At 42.8% G+C, this 24,719-nt stretch overlaps 1 protein-coding gene across 4 annotated transcripts in view; it reads left to right on the plus strand.

The window, feature by feature from the left end:
* Positions 1-24,719, plus strand: part of NCOA1 (nuclear receptor coactivator 1) — a 278,206-nt gene that overhangs the window by 199,832 nt on the left and 53,655 nt on the right. For all 4 annotated transcript variants that reach the window (XM_060186650.1, XM_060186651.1, XM_060186653.1 and 1 more), the window contains exons 11-13: positions 10,874-11,021; positions 12,328-13,648; positions 17,704-17,884. In XM_060186650.1, coding sequence (XP_060042633.1) covers positions 10,874-11,021; positions 12,328-13,648; positions 17,704-17,884 — 1,650 coding nt within the window. The remainder of the gene's footprint in view (positions 1-10,873; positions 11,022-12,327; positions 13,649-17,703; positions 17,885-24,719) is intronic.

The raw sequence follows: 24,719 nt of genomic DNA on the forward strand, positions 1-24,719 counted from the left end.
AGGCTTGAACCGGGATCCTTCCGCCAGTCCCCGCGCTTTGCACCACGTGCACTTAACCCACTGCGCTACCGCCCAGCCCCTCCCTTGTCTTCCAAAGTAGTCATCTATATGCATCTCATTGGTCTGCTTACCTCTAGAAAGCCTTCCTTCAGACTAGGCTGAGAGTATTCTCAAAGGCAGTGTTTTCAGTGGATAGAACCAAGAGTCTGTATATTAGTCAGTTCTTCAGGACCTGGGAGGTGGCACAATGAGTAGGGTGCTGACCTCAGAAGCATGAGGTTCCCAGTTTGATCTCTGGCATCCCATGTGCCAGAGTGATGCTCTGGTGTCTTCTCTGTCTCTCTCTCTCTCCCCACTGTATGCTGTGTTAATACAGTTTTTGAAATCTTAATTTTGTTAAGTTCCTCAGACCATCCTGAAGTGAGTCAGGTTTGGAAACGGAAACCATCACAATAAACAACTATTGCCACTCTAGTGGATGCAAGCTTTGCTGCTCCCTTTCCCAAGACCTGACTTCTTTAATAGCGGTTTGAGGCAGAACATGGCTCCACTTACTGCCTAAAGGGTTGAAGTATTTGATACTCTTTGATTTTTCTAAAAGTTCAGTCTTCCAAGGTTTCACTTAAAAGATTTTAATTACTAATAATTTGTAAACATTTTCACCAAGGCAAAGCATGTGTAGATGTTGTCTTACAGTCCAAATGACAAAGTCCCCCATATGTGTGATTGAGCCCCAGATTAAAGCTAGTGTTCGTAAGTCAGTAGAATTCCCCATAAAATTGACTGATTAAAAGGGGCCATGCGGTGGTGCACTTGGTTAAGTGCTCACATTACAGTGCACAAGGACCCAGGTTCGAACCCCTGGTCCCCATCTGCAGGGGGAAGGCTTCATGAGTGGTGAAGCAGGGCTGCAGATGTCTTTCTCCCTCTCTGTCTCCCCCTCCCCTCTCAATTTCTGTCTGTCTCTATCCAATAATAAATTAAGAAAAAAAATTTTTTAATTGACTGATTAAAGTGTAATAGGTAACTTAAGGAAATAGCCCTACACAATTACAGTTGGAGATTTTAATATCCTTCTTTCAGTGATGATAAAACAACTAAATAGGGGGCCGGGCAGTAGTGCAGCAGGTTAAGCGCACATGGCGCAAAGCACAAGGACCGGCGTAAGGATCCTGATTCGAGCCCCCGGCTCCCCACCTGCAGGGAGTCGATTCACAAGCAGTGAAGCAGGTCTGCAGGTGTCTTATCTTTCTCTCCCCCGCTCTGTCTTTCCCTCTTTTCTTGATTTCTCTTAGTCCTATCCAACAACAGCAGCAGCAATGGCAACAATAACTAACAACAAGGGCAACAACAAGGGCAACAAAACGGGAAAAATGGCCTCCAGGAGCAGTGGATTCCTAGTGCAGACATCAAGCCCCAGCAGTAACCCTGGAGGCAAAATAAATAAAATAATAATTTTTTAAAAAATAGAGTATCAGACTGAGTAATAAAATATCAGAAGACTGAAACTCTGTCCATAACCTTGAATGACTTAATAGAGAACACTGTATTACCTTTAACCAAAGTCTTTTCCGGTGCACGTGGCTGTAGTCGTCATGATAAGACACATCCTGGGCCACATACAGGCCAATAAATTAATTTTCTCTGTCTCTCTGTCTCTGTCTCTCTCTCTCTCTCTTCTTCCAGGGATAGCTCTGGGGCTTGTGCCTGCACTGTGAATCCACTGCTCCTGGAGGCCATTTCTCTCATTTTTCTTGCCCTTGTTATTGTTGTTGTTATAACGTTGTTGTTGGATAGGACAAAGAGAAATCAAGAGAGGGGAGAAAGACAGAAAGGGGGAGATAGAGATAGACACCTGCAGACCTGCTTCACCACTTGTGAAGTGACTCCCCTGCAGGTGGGGAGCGGGGGGCTCGAACTGGGATCCTTACACCGGTTCTTGCTCTTTGCACCATGTACACTTAACCCGCTGCACTACCGCCCAACCCACGATTTAAATTTTTAAATAACATTGTCTGACCACAATGGGGAGAAAATTAGAAATTAAAAAAAAATAGGGCCAGGTGGTGGTGTGCCTAGTTGAACCTACATGTTAAAATGTGCAAGGACCCAGGTTCAACCCCCCGTCCCCACCTGCAGCAGGGAAGGCTTCATGAGTGGTGAAGCAGGGCTGCAGGTACCTCTGTCTCCTCTTTCTTCTCCTTTCTCGGTTTCTCTCTGTTTCTGTCAAATTAATCAGCTTAATTAAAGGGAGAGGGATTGAATAGAGGGGCTCTGGGGCCTTCGTGCCCTGGTGGGAAAGGACCTAGACTGGGGAGAGAACATCTTGCAGACACCTATTACAGAGAGATGAGAGGCTAACCTGCGCGTCAGCAACTAGCAACTGGGTTGAAAACCATTAACCTAGGAGGGATTTTGTCTTGGGATAAAGGAACATACCTTTAAATAAAGCACTTAGAAAAGCATGGGGCCAGCCAGTGGTGCACCTGGTTAAGTGTGCATATACCATGCACGGGGACCTGGGTTCATGTCCTGGTCCCCATCTGCCAGGGGAAGCTTCCCAAGGAGTGAAGCAGTGCTGCAGGTATCTTTCTGCCTTTCTGAGTCTCTCTCTATCCTTCTTCCCTCTCAGTTTCTCTCTGTCATATCAAATCAAATAAAGTGAAAAAAAAAAACAAACTTTAAGGACGTAACTGAGGAAATAGCTCTAGCTGGTAGCGCGCAGGGCTTGTATGCCTGAGTCTCCCCGTTCAGTCTGTGGCACCACATGGACTGGAGTGCTGCTCTGGGGTCTTTTTTCTCTCAGTGTCATTGAAATAGATAAAAAATAAAATATTTTGAATTGCAGAATAGTGAAAATAAAGCATTCAAACTTTACAAAGTAAAAAAAAAATAGTAATTTACCTTTCATTTACACATGCAACAAAACAATCTAGAGGGAAAGGTAAAGAAATAGGAGTCTGAGTGTGATCTAACTCGCCCCCCCTCTTAGTTACTTGTTAATGTCCCCTCCCCCCTGAGTGTGATCTAACTCGCCCCCTCTTAGTTATTTGTTAATTTCCCCTCCCCCCTGAGTGTGATCTAACTCGCTCCCCTCTTAGTTATTTGTTAATGTCCCCTCCCCTCCACTTTTTTTTAATAGTTTTATTTTATTTATTTATTCCCTTTTGTTGCCCTTGTTGTTTTATTGTTGTAGTTATTATTGTCATCGTTGTTGGATAGGACAGAGAGAAACGGAGAGAGGAGGGGAAGACAGAGAGGGGGAGAGAAAGATAGACACCTGCAGACCTGCTTCACCACCTGTGAAGCGACTCCCCTGCAGGTGGGGAGCCGGGGTTCGAACCGGGATCCTTATGCCGGTCCTTGTGCTTTGCGCCACCTGCGCTTAACCCGCTGCGCTACAGCCCTGACTCCCCCCTCCACTTTTTTTTTTGTTTTACAATTCAAAGTTCCTCAATAGAAATAATTGCATTTTTATCTCAAATTTATCCCGCATTCATATCACTGATTCTAGAATTTTGGAGAGCCTGGATAATTTGCCAAATAGTTTTCATGGACTAGGTACATCTTTTTCTAAAGTTTATGTTCAGCTGTGTCTAACCTGATAAGGAGAAAAAAAGTCTATGAGACATGTAAATAGGGTGGCTCATTAAAAATGTTGACCTGGGCCAGGTGGTAGCACAATGGGTTAAGCGCACATGGCGCAAAGCGCATGGACTGGCATAAGGATCCCTGTTCGACCCCTTCCCCTCCCCCCCCCCCCCCCCGGCTCCCCACCTGCCGGGGAGTCGCTTCACAGGTGGTGAAGCAGATCTGTAGGTGTCTCTTTCTCTCCCCCTCTCTGTCCCCCTCCTCTCTCCATTTCTCTCTGTTCTATCCAACAACTAAGACAGACAACAATAATAACTACAACAATAAAACAACAAGGGCAACAAAAAGGGAATAAATAAATAAAATAGTAAAAAAAAAAAGTTGACCTGGGTCGGCGGTAGTGCAGTGGGTTAAGTGCACATGGCACAAAGCACATGGACTGGCGTAAAGATCCATGTTCGAGCGCCTGGCTCCCCACCTACAGGGGGGTTGCTTCACAAGCAGTGAAGCAGGTCTGCAGGTGTCTATCTTTCACTCCCACTCTCTGTATTCCCCTCCTCTTTTGATTTCTCTCTGGCCTATCCAGCAACAACAATAATAATAACAAGACCGATAAACAAGGACAACAAAAGGGAAAAAGTAGCCTCCAGGAGCAGTGGATTCATAGTGCAGGCACCGAGCCCCAGTGATAACCCTGGAGACAAAAAAAAAAAAAAAAATTTTGACCTGTTGAATTACAGACTCAGGTGAGAACCCAGGTTGTCTTAACAGGCTCCAGAGGTAAAACTGAAGTTCAGGAGTTTGAGACCCTCATCTGTTACAAATGAGGGGGTGCAAACTTGTTTTCAGTTTCCTTGTTGCCTCTTCACTGAGGGGCATTGTGAGAAGAGTGAAGCTAAGCCTGCCACTATGTCCTTGATTTTGTATAAAACATTTTAACTTTTACATGTATACAAAACTACAGCAATTAATAGGTACGCTGGAAAATGTGTCCTCCGTTGGTCTTCTTTTTCCTGTTTTTTAACTTAGCCTGTGAAGGTGAGGGGCTGATAGAAAATTCTACTATTTATTATGATTTATGCCAGCTCTTAGCTTTTCAGCTGTGTTTGACAGAGACACCTCATGGACTGCTTGTAAGTAGAGTTTACCATTTCACTTCCCCAAATATTGTCAACACAGCTCAGCCAGAGAATACGTGGGAGCAGTCAGCGTGAACATGGCTAGAACAGTGGTTCTCTGTCGAGGTGGGTGGGTGGGGGGTGGACTTGAGGATCACTGAGGAGCCTTTTAAGCCAGAAGGAGGCCCAGCAGTTGTAAATAGTCTGGAAATGGTTCTGTTGCCGTTCAGTTCATCCCTTTGAAGACCTGGTCCAGGTCGCAAAGCTTCCCGAAGCTCCTCAGTAAGATTCCTCTGGAGCAGTTGTCAAACCAGATTTCAGAGCTCCGCCCACACTGCCGGACTGATTTGGAGTCTATAATCTAAGGTGACTCTTACTTTGGAAACTTTGGAAATCATGACCTAGTTCCACAAGATAGCAGTAATTCCAGCTAGGAAAGGCTGTTTCATGGTTACTTTGAGAATGTTTCAGTCTCTCACTCTCAGGGATTCATAAGACTTCTGTAAGGTATTTATGTTTCTGGTAGTTGCGCAATAAAGGCACTGTGTAACTTTGTTACCAGATATATTTTGTCTGAGTACTTCTTCCTATAGCACATTTATTAGCACTTAGAGAGAGAGGGGTTGTCTTGAGAGATAATTTATTATCTGAACAGCTGAGCATGGAAGAATTGATTAGATGGAAGAATTAACTTCTATCTTTGAAGTTAGAGCTGGCAAGCTAGCCCACCTGGGATACTGCCTTCTTTGCCGTGTGTTCAAGCCTGGCCCCTCCTCCTATCACTCTGTCTTGAAAAGTTGACCCAAGGAGGCCTGGTGGTTGGTGCACCTGGTTGAGCGCACATGTTACAATACATAAGGACTTAGGTTCTAGCCACTCCCTTCCCCATCCCCACCTGCAAAGGGAAGCTTGATGAGAGATTAAACGGTGTTTCAGGTGTGTCTGTCTCCCCCACCACACCCCCATTTTCCTGTCCCCTCTGTGTCTTCCCTTCCCACTCAATTTCTCTGCCTCTACCCAATAAATAAAATAGTAAAACAAAAAGAAAAGAAAAGAAACATTGTCCCAGAGCCATGAAGCCCTAGTGGCAAGAGAAAAAATATGGGGGGGGGGGGGCAGGATTTTAGTTGATGGATAGCCTTAATTAGGTTCAAGTTAAAGGTTTACTATGATTTTTCCTTTTAAAAATTGTACATACTGTGGATTTAATGATGTGCTAAGTCTTATTCTAGATGTTATCACCCAGACTAAGTAATGTAGCTTTCAGGTGTAGGACGGAGACATGTAAAGCTCACTCCCTGAAATTGATAGGGCTTCCTCAATCTGAGACCTTTTTTTCTACTAATTTAGACATAGTCCTACAAATTAAGGCAGCATAACTAGCAAAGGACAATTGATGTTCATTTTTTTAATTTAATTTTATTTTATTATGTTTTATTTTTTTAACCAGAACACTGTTCAGCTCTGGCTTGTGGTTGACAATTGATGTTCTTATAATCCACATTGAGTATCTTAGTGGCAGGCCAAAATTTCTAGTTCTTTCACTCTATAGAGTTTATCAGTTAATGTATTTGTCTCTGTTACTTTGTTCCATAAGAGCAAGTCTAGATTCATAGATGTGATAGCTCTGGAGAGCATCACTAAGATTTGAAATCTATTCTTTAGAGAGTTTTTGAGGGATGAGGAGACAACATAATGGTTCTGCAAAAAAATTTCATGCCTGAGGCTCTGAGGTCCCAGGTTCCAAGCCCAGTACCATCATAAAACAAAGCAGTGCACTTGGGCTGGCTCTCTCTCTCTTTCTCTCTCTCTCTCTCTGTGTGTGTGTCCTTTCACTCTGTATCTCTCTCATTAAAAATAAATTAATTTGGAAGTTACGTGGTAGCACAACGGTTAGCACAGGTGGCGCAAAGCACAAGGACCGGCTCAAGGATCTCGGATCGAGCCCCCGGCTCCCCACCTGCAGGGAAGTCACTTCACAAGCAGTGAAGCAGGTCTGCAGGTGTCTGTCTTTCTCTCCCCCTCTTTGTCTTCCCCATCTCTCTCCATTTCTGTCTGTCCTATCCAACAACAAGGGCAACAAAAGGAAATAAATATTTTTTTAAGAATAAATTAATTTTAAAAAAGAGGGAGTCATTGATCACCAGAAAACATTAGTCTATTTAGACTGAAATTTAGTTTGAGGATCAGTCAGCAGATACTGAAGGATTCTCTGTATAAAGTAGCATGCATGCTGACGTCGAGAGTAAAACCAGATTGAGACACAATTAGCCTTCCATTTGTTCAAACTGGGAAAGAAAAGTAAGTGTATAAAATGTTGTTTGCAGGGCCAGGCAGTGGCGCACCTCGTTAAGCACACACATTACAGCACACAAGGATCCGGGTTCAAGCCCCTGGTCCCCACCTGCAGGGGGAAGGCTTCCCGAGTGGTGCAGCAGGCCTGCAGGTGTCTCTCTGTCTCTCTGCCGCACTATTTCCCCTCCCCCCCCCCACGATTTCTCTCTGTCTCTATTCAAAATAAATAAATTAAGATTTAAGAAAATTAAAATGCAGTTTGCCTCCTATGATGGAGAACTCTGCTGGCCAGGGTGGCAGCTGGCCACAGCTTGCATTGTAGCTGGTGTGACTGGAGGGCTGAGCAGTAGTCGGATCTAATCTGAAGTTTGCCCGCAGGTGACAGGCTGCAGACCACAGCTTCTAGTGGAATACGACCTAAAGAAGAAGAAATGCCAAAACGAACAAGATTAATCAGCACAGTAACACAAACCATACTGGGCTGCTTCTTTGTAAAATCGTTTAATTTATGTGTTATTGGAGAGAGATGCGGAAATTGAGAGGGAAGGGTGTGGCATAGGGAGAGAGACGAGAGAGACCCGCAGCCCTGCTTCACCACTAGTGAAACTTTCCCCCTGCAGGTGGGGACAAAGGGTTTGAACCTGGGTCCTTGTGCACTGTAATGTGTGCACTGGCCCCCCAAATTGGTCTCTTTTTTTTTTTTTTTCTTTATTGGCTGATTAATGCCAAATCGGTCTCTATCGCTTCACCGTCATCACCAGTTAGTGTTTGTTGGTTATTTTACTCCCAAGGCCTCGTGTCCAGGTGACTACCACTCCCGGTAGACTCCTTTCCCCTTTCAGTTTCAGATTAAGACACCACAGCACCGCTCCACTGTTCACAGAGCTCCCCGTGGATCCACGCATGGTGCCCCCATGTGGGTTTAGGGGAGGGGAGGGTGCTCAAGTCCAGCTCCTTGTACATGGCAAGGTGAACACTCTACTAGAAAAGTGACCTCTCAACCCCAGTGGGGTTTTGTTATTGTTCTAAAATATATCATTAAAAAGCCATGTAGGGGGGTAAATAGCATAATGGTTATGTAAAGAGACTCTCACACTTGAGGATCCATAGTCCCAGGTTCAGTCCCCTGCACCACCATAAGCCAGGCCAGGGAGATAGCATAATGGTTATGCAAAAGACTTCCTTTTATTTTCTTTTATTTTTTTCTTCTCTTTATTTAGTTATTGGATAGAGTCAGAGAGAAATTGAGAGGGGTGGGGGAGATAGAGAGGGAGAGAGACAGGGAGACACCTACAGTCCTGCTTCATCACTTGTGAAGCTTTACCCCTGCAGGTGGGGACCAGGGTCTCGAACCCAGGTCCTTGTGCATTGTACTGTGAACGCTTAACTGGGGGGGGGGGTACCACCATCTGGCCCCCAAAAGACTTTCATATATGAAGCTCTGATGTCCTAGGTTCAATCCCTGGTATCTATCTATCATTAGAATAAAATAAACATTTTTTACAGCGGTCTGGGAGATAGAGCAATAGATAAAGCACTAGACTCTTGAGCATAAGGTCCTGAGTTCAGTTCCTGGCAGTACATGTATCAGAGTGATGTCTGGTTCTTTCTCTCTCCTCCTATCTTTCTCACTAATAAATAAAATCTAAAAAAAATAAAAATAAAAAGATATAAGCAGTTGGGGATTGTTCTTAAAAAAAAAAAAAGAGCCAAGCAGTGGCACACCTGATTGAGTGCACATTGCATTGTGCAAGGACCCAGGTTCAAGCCCCCTGCAGAGGGGAAGCTTCACAACTGTGAAGCCGGCCTGTGGGGATCTCTCTTTCTCCCCCCCCCCCCCCCCCCCGTCTTCCCCTTCCCTCTCAATTTCTCTCTGTCTCTATCCAATATAAGTAAATAAATATTTTTAAATGTTTTTTTAATGAATTAAAATATATATTTGAGAGAAGATTTGGGAGGGAAAGAAGAAGAAGAGTGCTGCTCCCACAGGAAGTGGTGTGCCGCCCCCGCACCCCCCCCCCCCAAGCAGCCTCGCCTGGAAGTTATATGCCCCGGCCCCAAGCCACCTCCCCAGCCACTGTTTAGACCTCGCTATAGCAAGCATTCCTTAAAGAAAACATGCCCGTTTTCATTAAAGACTGAATTTCCCCAGGGACTATATTAAAGTAAATATGCTGATGATTTGGCTAAGATTGACAGGGGGGGTAAGGAATGGAGCTGGACATAAAACTTAATCCTTTCAATTAAGTTTATATCTTGGTCTTGGTATTTCCACAGGTTTTTAGTTTGTTTGTTTGTTTGTTTTTTATAAAAAGAAAACACTGACAAAATAGGATAAGAGGGGTGCAACTCCACACAGTTCCCCCCACCAGAACTCCGTATCCCATCCCCTCCCCTGATAGCTTTCCTATTCTGTAACCCTCTGGGAGTACGGACCCAGGGTCATTGTGGGATGCAGAAGGTAGAAGGTCTGGCTTCTGTAATTGCTTCCCCGCTGAACATGGGGAAGGACAGGTCGATCCACACTCCCAGTCTGCCTCTCTCTTTCCCTAGTTGGGCAGGGTTCTGGGGAATCAGAGTTCCAGGACACATTGGTAGGGTTGTCTGTTCAGGGAAGTTTGATTGGCATCATGCTAGCATCTGGAACCTGTTGGCTGAAAAGAGAGTTAACATATAAAGCCAAACAAGTTGTTGACTAATCATGAACCTAAAGACTGAAATAGTTCAAGTGAAGAGTCGGGGGAGTCTCCGTTTTGTTCCACAGGTTTATATGTGATGTAGATTGGCAGCAGGTTATGTGCCCTTTTTAGTCTTCTTCTATACTAAGATGATAGAGAATATCTTCTGTTTATTAAAAATAAAATACAGTTTTATGATTGTCAAATATCATTTAAGTCATAATCGAAGCCCTTTCTAATAATGTCTTTGAAAAATAGTACTAAGATGTCTTGTAGGCTGAGTTACAATCATTTGTGGTAGTAATTCTTGTGTTTCAGCAAAGTTTTTAGCCTTGGCATAACTGGATCTATATTAAACCTTTCTTAAAATAGAATTTGACTTTATTACTAAACAGTGACATTTTTCCTAGTTAATAGCCTGCTATAGCCTTCATGTATTTAGTAAATATTTGCCAGTATGCTTAGAATTTTGTCCACTGTTAGTAAGAGTTAAGACAAAAGTTAATTATGTTGTTTATAATAATGATTTGACTGCCAGACTCTAGTTTCTTGTTCTTTACTTGGTGGTAGAGTTGTAATCACTGACTTTATTTTAATTTTCTCACTGAACTACATTCAAACATCAAAAATAATCTATAGGATGATAGTACTTTGTCAAACAGAATGTTAGTGATTCATATTCTGGAGTGAAAAATTAAATTTGAGTTTTAGTTGAGGAACCCTGCAAACTAATGAGGACTTAGCGGGTAATTTTACAGTATGTGAACTATATCTCAAAGCTGCTATTAGCTTTGCCAGCCAGCAAAACTAACTGCATTAGAGATAATACTGAAAGTGAGAGGGATTTTCAATAAATAATTTGTAGAGCTGCTCTATTAAAGGAAAGATTAAGGTTGATTTTTCTTCCCCTTATTTGGGGTTTCTTCATGCCCACACCTTCTGTAAAGAGGCACCCACTAAGTAGGACTTAACTAAAATCTGTCATCGGGTGTAATATTTCAAAGGAATAATCCCCCTCCCCTCCGATACCTACTTTGTCTGAAGGGTTCTTTATTTTTAATCTGAGCAAGTGGCAGATGGGCAGGCATTGAAGATGAGGTTCTAGGTAGAATTAAGGCTTGGTAACAACTCTCCTTTGCCCCAAGTGTAAGTGTCAGAATTTTAACTAGGTTTCTCTTTTGTTTGAAACAGTGATGACTCGTGGCACTGCCTCCAGCCCATCCTATAGATTCATATTGAATGATGGGACAATGCTTAGCGCCCACACCAAGTGTAAGCTTTGCTACCCTCAAAGTCCAGACATGCAGCCTTTCATCATGGGGATTCATATCATCGACAGGTATTTCTTATTTGGAGAGCTTCCTTTGAAATAAGTCAGTTCACGTACAGTTCACGTTCCTCTTCTTAGAGAAAGCAAGAAAAAATAAGGCATTTCTGTACTTTTGCCAGATAGAAAGCAGGACTCCTCCATCAGACTCTAAGCTAGTCTGATGAGTTTGCGGCCAGTCTGTCGATACCAAGTCTTCTGTCTTTGCCGCCTAACCAGCCATTGCTTTGTTGTTCAGTAAGGAGTCAGGAAAGGTAAGGCTGCAAATGTATGTTTCAGGGGTAAAAACTAAGAAATGTGGCTAAAAAAAAAAAAAAGTTCTGGTCTTACAAGACTTAAGGATTTGCTAAATATGTATAATTTTTAAAAGTGCTTTATTCTCACTAGGGCAGACTTAATGGCTCCCAAGTTTAAGCTTCCAGTTTCTCAAATTATAGAGATCGTTAAACTCTCAGCTAGAGATTTTTGAATGTCACTGCCTCTGATTTGCCCTCTCTCTGTTCTATAATAGTATATATGGTAAATTCCTGACACCGTTCTCTTATCTAATGAATTATTCAAAACCCTACAACTATTAAGGTTTAGCATTAAACAAAACAAAGACATTTTCCCTCACTTCATCTTTCCCTCATCTGATATATTTGCTTATTGGAACATGGTAATACCAGTCACAAATCTGTTGTTGTAATTATGGATTTGAGTAAAGAACTCGATAAAAATCTAAATTCTGATTTTTTTTTTCTAATTTTAGTTTAATTTATGCTTGTGAGTGGAATTAGCACAGTTCTTTTTTTTTTTTTCCATATTGTGATTTCCCTTTCAAAAACATCTGCTATGTCTGCATATCACCCTTTTTAATTTTTACATCAGTGACACAGTATTTTCCTTACCCAGTCTTCCTCTTTGGAGTTGAAATACTTAAAAGCTGTAACAAAGGAGTCATGAATAAATGATCTGTAAACAGAGGTGTGGGAAGTTTCTCTGTAAGCTGAAGGTATTATTGCCCTGCAGTTATTTGTATTAAAATCTGAAATGTCTGAAAGGCATAGATAGGATTTGTTCCCCCCATCAAGACTAAGAAGATCTTTCTCATATAACAGAAACCATTTTAAAATTTAAGGAATTTTTGTTGGCATTATTTCCCATTAAGTGGTGCTAATATTTCATAGTACTATTACTGGTTTACTATTTTCCCTTAATTTAAAGTGATGCAGATGCGTTCTTTGATAGATTGCAATACTAATAAGATTAACATTCTTCTTTCATAATATGTAGTGCGAAAATGTCTAAATCGTACTTTCTTCCCCCCCCTTCCTAGGGAACACAGTGGGCTTTCTCCTCAAGATGACACTAATTCTGGAATGTCAATTCCCCGCATAAACCCCGCCGTCAACCCCAGTATCTCTCCAGCCCATGGCGTGGCCCGTTCATCCTCATTGCCATCATCCAACAGCAGCATGGTACCCACTCGCATAAACCGCCAACAGAGCTCAGACCTTCATAGCAGCAGTCACAGTAATCCCAGCAACAGCCAAGGGAATTTTGGATGCTCACCTGGAAATCAGATTGTAGCCAGTGTTGCCTTAAACCAGGGGCAGGCCAGTTCCCAGAGCACTAACCCCTCTCTAAACCTCACTAATCCTCCCATGGAAGGTACAGGAATATCCCTCTCACAGTTCATGTCTCCTAGGAGACAGGTTGGTTCTGGATTGGCAACGAGGCCCAGGATGCCGAACAATTCATTTCCTCCCAATATACCCACAATTAGCTCCCCTGTTGGCATGACAAGTAGTGCCTGTAACAATAGTAACCGATCTTATTCAAACATCCCAGTACCATCTTTGCAGAACATGAATGAAGGACCCAATAACTCCACGGGCTTCTCTGCCAGCTCCCCAGTCCTCAGGCAGATGAGCTCACAGAATTCACCTAGTAGATTAAATATCCAGCCAGCAAAAGCTGAGTCCAAAGATAACAAGGAGATTACATCCATTTTAAACGAGATGATTCAGTCTGACAACAGCTCTGGTGACTGCAAAACTCTGGATTCCGGGCTTCTGCATAACAGTGACAGACTCTCCGAAGGAGACAACAAATACTCCCAAACCAGCCACAAGCTGGTGCAACTCTTGACGACGACCGCGGAGCAGCAGCTCCGGCACGCGGAGATAGACACAAGTTGCAAAGAGGTCCTGTCCTGCACAGCCGCTTCCAACTCGGCCTCTGCTAACCCTTCGGGCGGCTCCTGCCCCTCGTCTCATAGCTCGCTGACAGAGAGGCACAAAATCCTCCACCGGCTCTTACAGGAGGGCAGCCCCTCAGATATCACCACTTTGTCTGTTGAGCCTGAGAAAAAGGACACCGCAGCTGCCGGTGTGTCAGTGACGGGACAGGTGCAGGGCAGCTCCGGCATAAAGCTCGAACTGGATGCTTCAAAGAAAAAAGAATCAAAAGACCATCAGCTCCTACGCTACCTTTTAGATAAAGACGAGAAAGATTTACGCTCGACCCCCAGCCTGAGCCTGGACGATGTCAAGGTGAAAGTGGAAAAGAAGGAGCAGATGGATCCTTGTAACACAAACACAACCCCAATGACCAGACCTGCTCCTGAGGAAATTAAGCTGGAATCCCAGAACCAGGTGGGTCATTCCTGGTTGCACACAAGGAGTGAGTCCTTTCCCGGTCATTTGTTTTACTCCATCCCAAGTCCACATTGCGTCTGTGTTTTGTCGTATCCCCTGGGCATATATTGAAAGGTTAGTGTCAGTGGTTGAAAAACCACAGGACCCCATTTAGAACTTGGGAGAATACTAATATTATTGTGGCATTCTGTGAAAGTAGGTATTTCTTCTGTAAAATCAGAGTTCACGTCTTTGGAGAATTTTTTTTTTTTTTTTAATTTACTTATTCCCTTTTGTTGCCCTTGTTGTTTTATTGTTGTAGTTATTATCGTTGTTGTTGTTGGATAGGACAGAGAGAAATGGAGAGAGGAGGAGAAGACAGAGGGGGAGAGAAAGACAGACACCTGCAGACCTGCTTCACCACCTGTGAAGCGACTCCCCTGCAGGTGGGGAGCCGGGCCGGGGGCTCTAACCGGGATCCTTACACCAGTCCTTGCGCTTTGCGCCATGTGCTTAACCTGCTGCGCTATTGCCCGAGTCCCAGAGAATTTTTTTAAATGTCTTTCCTACTCTCCCCTTCTCTGACTCTCATCTGTTAGATCTCTCTGACAATAGAACCCAGGAATCTGTTTTCAAGAAGCTCATGAGAGAACTCTAATGAATAATTAAGTTTGGGAAGGAAAGACAACCTCGTCTGACTTGCTCAGTCAGTTCATTTCCTTTTAAATATCGTCTCTAAGATTGTTTTCCTTTTCATCGGACAGCTCTCAGTGCCTATCAGGAGTTTGATTATTCTGGGTGGAAGGGTATGTAGTATACCCTGAAGGTGAACACAACATAAATGAGCCTTTTAGGAACCTCTGTATTGAGGCTGGGGTGGGGTAAAGTGAATAGGAAGCTTCAGTTATCGAATCATTGCTTATGGGACCTGAGCAAGTGTAAGAAAAAAAAAATACAGTTAAATGCGCATGGCACAAAGCTCAAGGACTGGCTAAGAATCCTGGTTTAAGCTCCAGGCTCCTCACCTGCAGGGGGGGCTCACTTCATAAGCAGTGAAGCAGGTCTGCAGGTGTCTATCTTCCTCTCCCCCTCTCTGTCTTCTCCTCCTCTCTTGATTTCTCTCTGCCCTATCCAACAACAATGACAGTCATAACAACAGTTATAATAACAACAACAATGAACAACAAAAGGTGAAAAAATGGCTTTCAGGAGTAGTGGATTCATAGTGCAGGCACCGAGCCCCAGACATAACCCTGAAGGCGAAAGGAAGGAAGGAAGGAAGGAAGGAAGGAAGGAAGGAAGGAAGGAAGGAAGGAAGGAAGGAAGGAAGGAAATATAATAGTTCCTGCCTTCCACTAACTTACAAATGATGATGTAGACAGACTGTAAGCACCTGTGAAATAAATAAAAAGGTATTTATAGGGTACTTTTCCAGTAGGGATCTCTCCACTGTGAGATGGGTTTCAAGCTTAACGGACACAGGCCCTTCCAGTTCCTTGAATCAGCCTGATGTCATGCCCTCTCCTCAGGGGAGTCTCTCTTTTCCCTCGGGCAGGTCACCGCGTTCTAAACATGGAGGTCCTTGCCCTTCCCGGGATGAGTCTCATCTCTTTTAAGCATCTCCTGCCTAGCTCTCCATTCACAAACCAGTTCAGACATCCTTCACAAACCAGTTCAGACATCAGCTCTGTAAAGCTTTCCCCAACAGTCCTAGTAAACAGTTCCTTCCTCTCCACTCTCACAGTGCTTGGAGCTCTGTTTACTGTCTGTAATAACACAATTTCGATTATTCTTTTACACATGTGCTCTGAAGATGAAACTGACACTCTTCTTTTGGTATACCTAAGCTAAAATATTTGTAAAGGTGAACCCAACTTTCAATCACAACTATATTAAGCTCTTGCTCTCTATAGTTAACTTTAACAGTCATAGATTATAAAATAGTGTGTGGGGGGGTATAGCGCAGCGGGTTAAGCACACATGCCACAAAGCGTAAGACCTGCCTAAGGATCTCTGTTCGAGCCCCAGCTTCCCACCTGCAGGGGCAGTGAAGCATGTCTGCAGGTGTCTAGCTTTCTCTCCTCCTCTCTGTCTTCTCCTCCTCTTTCAATTTCTCTCTGTCCTATCCAACAATAACAATAAGGGCAACAAAATGGGGAAAATGGCCTCCAGGAGCATTCGATTCGTAGTACAGGCACCAAGCCACAGCGATAACCCTGGAGGCAAAAACAAACAAAACAAAACAAAAACCAGTGCCACCCCTGTCCATTTGTTTTGGTGCATCTGCACAGGCACCTGCTCAATTTAAAACTAGGAACAGGATTACAAGATCCTAAGAGGTGTTCATCTTTAGTAGATAATGCCAGTTTCCTTGGCATATGAAAATTTCTTCCAGTTACTACTTTTTCTTTCTCTCTCTTTCTTCCTTTCTTTCGCTCTTGTTCTTACGAATGCTTGGTATTGTCCTTGATATTTTAGACACTGTAGGGTCATGTACTGGCATCTCAGTGTTTGGATTTGCATTTCCCTGAGAAATGTTTAGCAGTCGTTTGGATGTCTTCTTCGTGAATCGCCCAGTCACATGTCTTGCCCATTTTCCAATGTGTTGTTTTATATATTGAATTGTAAGGGTTCTTTTTTTTTTTTTTTTTTAATAAGCACTAGAGATTGTGGGAATGTAAATTGATCCAGTTCCTGAAAACCACACCTTTTTAAAAAATTATTTATTTATTAGATACAGTCAGAAATCAAGAGTGGAGTGGGGGAGAGGGAGGGAGAGAGACAGAGAGACCCTTGCAGCCCTGTTTTCACTGCTTGTGAAGCTTTCCCCCTGCAGGCGGGGACCAAGGGCTTGAACCCAGGTCCTTGAGCACTGTAATGTGTGTGCTTAACCAGGTGCGCCACTGCCTGGCCCCCTAAGAATTCTTCATGTATTTTGAACATGAGTTGTGGGAGAGGGTGTTTGCTAATATATTGCTGATACCTTCTCTGCGACACGGCTTTTTTCTTTTCTTTTCTTTTCTTTTCTTTTCTTTTCTTTTCTTGGAATGGTGCTTTTTGGTGAAGCAGGTTTCTTTATTTTAATGGGACCCAGCATATCAGTTTTTCATTAACACATGTGTAACAAGACATATTTTAAAATCTCTATTTTAGTTCCAAAATAGAGACATCCAAGTCTATTAAAGTTGGATGTATAAGTATATTGTGACATATTCATATAATGGGATACTATTCAGCAGTGAAAACAAATGAATTACTGCTTCATGGCCAAATGTCTGAAAGTCAGAAATGTAATGTTACGTAGAAGAAGCCAGATATCTAAAAGATACATATATTTTGTATACTCTGACTACACAGTCTGTAAACAAAAATTGTAGTTGAGTTAAATAATAAAACCCAGATGGGAAGATACTTGATATTGATGACATATTTCAGAGTATTTGTAATAGAATAATGTTGTGGAAAAAAGATACAGTCCTACCACACATAAACTAGCAGACATGCTTCTTATTCCCATCCAATTCCTAAGAGGGAAGTGAGCTGCCTGGCATCTTTTGAAACTAATATACTATCTCTGAAAAAGTTTCCCAGGCTGTTCAAATTATAAAAAGTTATGTCAGTTTATGTTTCACTTTATCACAAAAGTAATTCAGTGAAAATTTTTGAAAACTGTGACAGAAAAAAAAATCACCTATGATGCTGTCAATCTTGACACTTCTTTTCAGCCCTTTTTTTTTTTTTTTAGCACATCGACTTTATACCAGGATGTATTGGATGAACACTGTGCGTGTTATGTTATTGGGCTGTCAGAAAAATCATGACACATTTTTGCATAGAAAAAGAAAAAAAAACCTCATGACTTTTTCCGACCAGCCAATAGCATCATGCCACAGGTACCCAGATATCTATCATGTTACTCGTTTCAGTGAGGCCCCGTCTTTCTAGTTGCTTCCTCCTTCCTTCACTCTCAGATTTGCACTGGGTTCATAGAGTTTAAAGGAGCAGGATTTTTCTGCACTGTCTCAGATGATAACGTGGCACATCCGTTCTCTAATGTTGGTTTCCTTTCTTAGTTTGCAGCTGACCTTGACCAGTTTGATCAGTTACTACCCACGCTGGAGAAGGCGGCACAGCTGCCAGGCTTATGTGAGGCAGACAGGATGGATGGTGCCGTCAGCAGTGTAGCCATCAAATCGGAGATCCTGCCGGCTTCACTTCAGTCCACCACTGCCAGACCCACTGCCCGGCTGAATAGTATGTGTCAGAGGCCAAAACCTCTTTTCCATTGTTTAATGATAATGTGAATTAGCATTTTCTCGCTCACCATTATTGTACAAACCGTTTGTTGGTTAAGAGTGAACTCTCTCTCCGTCAGTGCCACTGTAAATAATACTCAGTTACAGTTAGACGCATGAGCATCCTGTGTCACGTGTTGTTGTGACAAGGAATGGACGCAGAGCATTGGGCAAGCGCGATGACTTGAAAACACTGAGCAGTTTCTTGGCTCAGGTTGGTTGGTTTGTTTTGTTTTGTTTTACCAGAGCTGTGGTCTGCTCTGGCTTCTGGTGGTGCAGGGGATTTTGAACCTGTGACGTCAGAGCCTGAGGCATGAGGGTCTCTTTGCATAACCATTATGCTATCTGCCACCACCCTCACCCCCATAGCTCAGTTCTTAAGCCTTTACACTGCAGGGAGAGGGGGAGAACAGAGCGCCATTCCACCATCCAGGGAGTGCCTTTGGGGCTGCCCGTGGGGCTCCCCTGTGGTGCTGGCCATGGAAACCACCACCTTGCCGCTCTGTGATAAGGCATGCCCTCCTCCCCACTGGTCACCTCAAGGACCCACCTCTTGTGTAATCCTGGAACTTCAGAGAGATTCCTGAGCCCAGCGTCTACTAAACTTTCTTGGCTGTGACAGCCCTCCTCTCAAGTAAAACGTAAGACCCCACAGAATTGGAGAACTGTAAGAACAACTGTGTGGTCCAGGAGGTGGCACAGTGGATAAAGCACTGGATTCTCAACCATAAGGTCCTGAGTTCACTCCCTGGCAGCACATGTACCAGAGTGATATCTGGTTCTTTCTTCTCTGCCTTTCTTTCTCATGAATACATACATAAAGTCTTTAAAAAAAAAAAAAAAAAAGAACAACTGGATTGAAGTAAGTCCCTACCCTTCTGGATTAGTATTCTCCTTGATGGTATAATATTCAGTACTTTAAATTTGTGAAGCTAGAGCTGTCATCAGATCCTAAAGTTTAACCAGATAGTGACAGTTCCACTGTGTGGCCTGGAGACTAGCCAGCTCCCTGGGAATGTGCCCATGCCAACATCCTGTCCCCCTCCAGCAAGGCCTGTGTCCTGCCCAGAAGCTCCCTTCTGGTGCCTTTTGTGCACAGTTTTTTCTTTCTCATATCAGTATTACTTTTCACACCATGATAGGCCTTTAAATGTACATGACAATACATTTTTTATACATTTTCTGTATGAATTTGGTTTTCTACCAAGTTTCTTTCTGAAATTTGTTCCCTTTCCCACCATTTAGTTTTCTGGAGTGGTTGATAAATTTGGGCTCTCTGTCCACATATGGTGGGGAAAACCTAGAGTGGAAAACACTGGCAGTCAGTGTTTGTTTAGGTAAGTGAGAAGCTTCTGCTGCAGTATGTGCTGGTCATAGAAGGCCTGCGGAGAGGGTGATGGTGGTGTCTCTCGCAGCAGCACGAGCACCCATGCTGGGGGGACTTCCCTGGTCAGGACGCCCACTTTGGTCTTTGTCACCTTCATCCCACAGCAGGGCAGACACCAGAGCAGGGATTCTGGGGGGCTCCCCCCAAGGGAAATTCTTCTTTGTCTTGTTAAGTGTTTTCCAGTTTAGTTGAAGGTTCACCACTGGTTTGTCACCTGCTTAAGCTCTCAGAAGCGGTTAATTGTTCTAGCTGCCAGAGTTCTTCGGCTTTCCCTCCAGCTGTAGACTGTGCCTTACCTCCCACCCACCCCATCCCCCCCCCCACACACACACCCTTTTCTTTTCTGACTTTACCCCAGTGATACTTCTGGAGGGAAAGTCGAATCCAGGTGATACATCTACCACAGTGACCAGAAAACCTCCTTAGGCTCATTCACATACAAGAAGACTAAGAAGTTAGCTCCAGAGGATGGTGAAGAGAAAACGCCGAGAGCCAAAACCTTGCCGGCAGTTAGTCTGCCTGCTTTCAACTCTCTCTCTCTCTCTCTTTCCCTCCCTCTCTCTCTCTCTTTCTCTTTCTCTCTCTCTCCCTCTCTCTCTCTTTCTCTCTCTCCCCCCTCTCTCTTTCCCTCCCTCTCTCTCTCTCCCTCTCCCTCTCCCTCTCTCTCTCTCTCTCTCTCTCTCTCTCTCTGCAGTGTGACCACGTGATTAAAATGCTGTTAGAAATGTGCTGGCAGAGCTTACCCAGACACTGGCTGCCTTTCAGCATGGGTGATTAGGGAGCATATTGTTGAGCAAGACATGCACAAGTACCTCTCCCAGCAATACTTTCAAAACTCTATTAGGTCTTTTTTTTCCCCCCCGGGGTAGGTGGTGTTAAGGAAGCAGCATCTGATTCTTTTTTGAGTTGTTTTAATTTCAGCTAAATTGAAGTTATCATTTGCCGTAGAGAATTAAAAACTATTAGGGCCAAGTGGTGGCACACCTGGTTGAGTGCACATGTTACAGTGCGTAGGGACCCAGGTTCAAGCTCCCAGTCCCCACCTGCACGGGGAAAGCTCTGCGAGTGGTTGAAGCAGGGCTGCACGTGTCTCTCTCCCTCTCTATCACCTCCTTCCCTCTCAGTTTCTGGCTATCTCTATCCAATAAATAAATAAGTAAATATAATTTTTTAAAAAATTGATAAAAGAGGGAATTGGGCGGTAGCACAGCAGGTTAAGCGCACGTGGCGCAAAGCACAAGGACCAGGGTAAGGATCCCGGTTCGAGCCCCCAGCTCCCCACCTGCAGGGGAGTCACTTCACAAGTGGTGAAGCAGGTCTGCAGGTGTCTGGCTTTCTCTCCCCCTCTCTTGTCTTCCCCTCGTCTCTCCATTTCTCTCTGTCCTATCCAACAACGTTGACATCAGTAACAACAATAATAATAACTACAATAAAAAAGGGAAAACAAATAGATATTTTTAAAATTGAAAAAAGAATTACAAACCATTTAAAGTGTACATCAAAGTGATTTACTCAGGGCCGGGTGGTAGCGCACATGTTGCAGTGTGCGAGGATCCAAGTTTGAGCCCCCCATCCCCACCTGCAGGGGGAAAGCTTCGCAAGTAGTGAAGCAGGGCTGCAGGTGTCTCTCTGTCTCTCTCCTTCTCTTATCACCCCCTTCCCTCTTGATTTCTGGCTATTGCTATCTGATACATAAAGATCATTTTTTTTCAAAGTGATTTGCTCTATACACGCAGTATAAAAAGAAAGATACCCTCATGTCTAGTTAACTAACACATTTATCCCCTCACACATTTATTTACTTTTTGGTGAAAACACTGTTCTACTCTCAACAAACTTTAATTATACAGTGTGCTGTTATCAACTCTCATCGCCATGTCTCCCATTAGATCCTAAGAACTTACTCATCTTACAGCTGAGCCACGCGATTCTCTGACATCTTGTTATATGTGTTACACCGTGTTACACCATGCATTTAACTAGTACTGATTTAAAGGAAAAGGCACAAACCTCTACATTTTATGAGCTGCGTCAGTCTGCTGTGTCCCTCTTGGCTATTTCCACATCCTTAGCCTATGAGGGTGGATCTGACTTTTGAGGTTTTGTCAATTTATCCAGAACCAGATTTGTTAATCCAAAAAGGAAAATGCTTTAGCACGTGCACAACCCAAGTTAAAGCCCAGGCCCTACCCGCTACCTGCTACATTGAAGGAAGGTTTAGTCCTGTGGTCTCTTTCATTCTCTGCTTTGCTGTCTCTGTCTAAAATAAACAGAAGCGAACAATACTTTTTTTTTTTTTTATCAGAACCAAAGTTAGTTGTAACTATAAGAAGATAGATTTTTTTGAAAGACTTTTATTTCTAGAATTCAATAAAATAATTCTAAAAAGATTCCAAGAATCTTTTTTCACTTATTCCAAGTTGGAATAAGTGAAGGACTTCTCGAAATAGTTTTTTTTTTAATGTTCTGTGAATATACATACCCTATGGTGACTTTTTTTAGACTTATTAATTTCTAGTACATGAAAAATACTGCTTAACTACAAAATACTGAGTTTCACATAAAACATTTTCAGTAGCGTGAGAACACATTTTAATTTTTGTCTTTTTCAAGTTACATTTAGCGTAGCATGTGTCCTTCATTACTACAAAGTTGTAATGAGTGATATTAGTGGAGAGATTATTTGCCACGTATCTGAATGTGTCTGAAATAAAGATTCTGAATAGGGAGTCAGTCGGTAGCACAGTGGGTTAAGTGCAGGTGACGCAAAGTGCAAGGACCAGGGTAAGAATCCCGGTGTAAGCCCCCGGCTCCCCACCTGCAGGCGGGTCGCCTCACAAGCAGTGAGGCAGGTCTACAGGTGTCTTATCTTTCTCTCCCCCTCTCTGTCTTCCCCTCCTCTCTCCATTTCTCACTATCCTATCCAACACAACAACATCAATAACAATAACTACAACGTTAAAACAATAAGGGCAACAGAAGGGAATGAATAAATAAATATTAAAATTTAAAAAAGCATTGTACTCTCAAGCATTACGTCCCAAGTTCAATCACTGTTAGTACCCGTACCAGAGTGATGTCTGGTTCAGATTTCTCTCTCTCCTACTTTGTCATGAATAAATAAATAAATTCTTAAAAAAAAAAAAGTTCTTGGTAGAATCGCTAGGTCAATGCATGAACACATTTTGTCAAACGATCTTTTCGCTACTCTGCCAGCGTGCACACAGATAATGTCCCCCTCTCCTCACATCCTTGCCAGTCATCTAAAGTACGACCTTTCTTTTTTTAAACTTTTTAAAAATCATCTTTATTTATTGGCTAGAGACAGCCAGAGATTGATAACGAAGGGGTGATAGAGACAGAGAGACACCTGCCATGCTGTTTCATCACTTGCAAAGCTTTCCCCGTGCAGGTGGAGACCAGGGGCTTGAACCTGGACCCTTGCGCACTGCAACATGTGCGCTCTGCTCGACCAGGTGCGCCACCACCTGGCCCCATCATCTCGCCAGTCTAATTGCTTTCTTTATTTTAGTAGCTAAGATACAGTTTTAATTTGTATTTCTTTCCTTGCCAGTTGGCAGGTTGGTCATTTTTCAGTGATTTTTGTGATTTATTCATATTCTTTATTGGGTTGTGTTTAGCTTAATCACAGGGAGGTTTGTATGTTAGAGAAAGTAGTCCTTCGTCTCATTGTATTTTTTTTTTTTTTAATAATAAGAAGAAAAACTACAACTGCTATGCAGAGTCTCTGCCAAGTGTAACACGAAACTGAACCGGAAGCCTCTTTACCGACAGCTGAAGAAAATTCACCATGAACAGCGGCATCACTAAATACTGAACCAGCAGAGCAGAGCCGTCCAATAGAACCACTCAGGGCTAAAAAAAAAAAAAAAACAAAAAAACACTTCCTAAGTTGTGTGCCAAAATGCTTGACTCTTTTACTAATAGAAGATTTTTTTTTAACTTTTCTTAACTTACATATTTATCTTGCTGGTACTAGAATGCCTAGTTGAGGATATATTTTACTTTTCCACATTGGGGTGGAGAAAATATCTTTCCTTTGTGAAGATAATAGAAACATTAATAACTTGATAGAGGAGATGTGAAAGGGCTTCTGTCCTTCCCCTAGTTCAGCCACCTTTCTCCAGTACCAAGATGAGTCAGGCACTGAGGTCAGATGCTTCCCTTTTTAAATTACCCAGGTCTCAACAACTGTGCTGTAAGCCATCATCCCCCAAAGATGATGATTTTTTAATGTAAAACTTAAATATATATATGGTGCCTGTGTTGTGTTAACATACATACACTCTTCCTCCTGATTAAAAATAGTAGATTTATTTTTCTGGAGAAAGAGAGATGACTCATGTATTTCTTAAATCAGCAAATAATTGAAATAATTTTAGACAACTCAGTTTCTAAAGAGGCCCCTGAAAGGTAGGTGTGTGTGTGTGTGTGTGTGTGTGTGTGTGTGTGTGTTTAAGAATAAAAACCAGGACCAGAGAGCTAGCATAACGGTTGAGACCCTGAGGTTTTAGTTCAGTCACCAACAACACCAAAAGCAGAGCAGTGTTAGGGTTGGGGGGGGACTTTAAATTTCAGGTGGGGGTAGATAGCATAATGGTTAATGCAGAGACTCTCATGTCTGAGGCCCCTAAATCCCAGGTTCAAATCCCTGCACCACCTTAAACCAGAGTTGAGCAGTGCTCTGGTAAAAAATAAATAAATAGGGGCCTGGTGGTGTCACACCTCATTGTGTGCATATGTTACAGTGCGCAAGGACCCAGGTTCAGGGCTGCAGGTAGCTGTCTCTCTCCCTCTCTTATCACCCCCTTCCCTCTCAATTTCTGACTGTCTCTATTCCGCAGATAAAGATGTTAAAAGTTTAAAAATAAATAAGTAAATAAACTTACAACATATGCATATGTAACTGTTATATGTAATCATAGTTTTACTTACTAAAGGGGCGTTCCTAGTCACTAAATTGAACATGAATCTCATTTTATTTTGAAAATACTTGATCCAACCTACTTTCCCCATTAAGTTTTATGAACTGAGATCCTGTGTCCTGCTACTGAGTCAAATATATCATCCTGCAATACATAATATTATTAGACACTCATGGAAATGTTCTATTCTTCTTCATTTTTTAAATTTGTTGATTAATAGTAGGTTACAAGGTTGTCAGCAGTTACAATGTGTAGTTCCACAAAGTTCAGTATCCCAGCCCTCCCACCTCCCAGAGATAACCACTGGACTTCTCACTACATCTTGGCAACAGCTTCTTTTTTGTTGTTGTTGTTTTGGTTATTGCAAATTCTTGTGTATCACATTTCTAGATTCCACATATGAGTGAAACCATCAGTAGTTATCTTTTATAAAATAAATTTCTTGATGAAAATAGGAGTGA

The sequence above is a fragment of the Erinaceus europaeus genome, chromosome 3 (assembly GCF_950295315.1).
Source record: "Erinaceus europaeus chromosome 3, mEriEur2.1, whole genome shotgun sequence".
NCBI lineage: Eukaryota > Metazoa > Chordata > Mammalia > Eulipotyphla > Erinaceidae > Erinaceus > Erinaceus europaeus.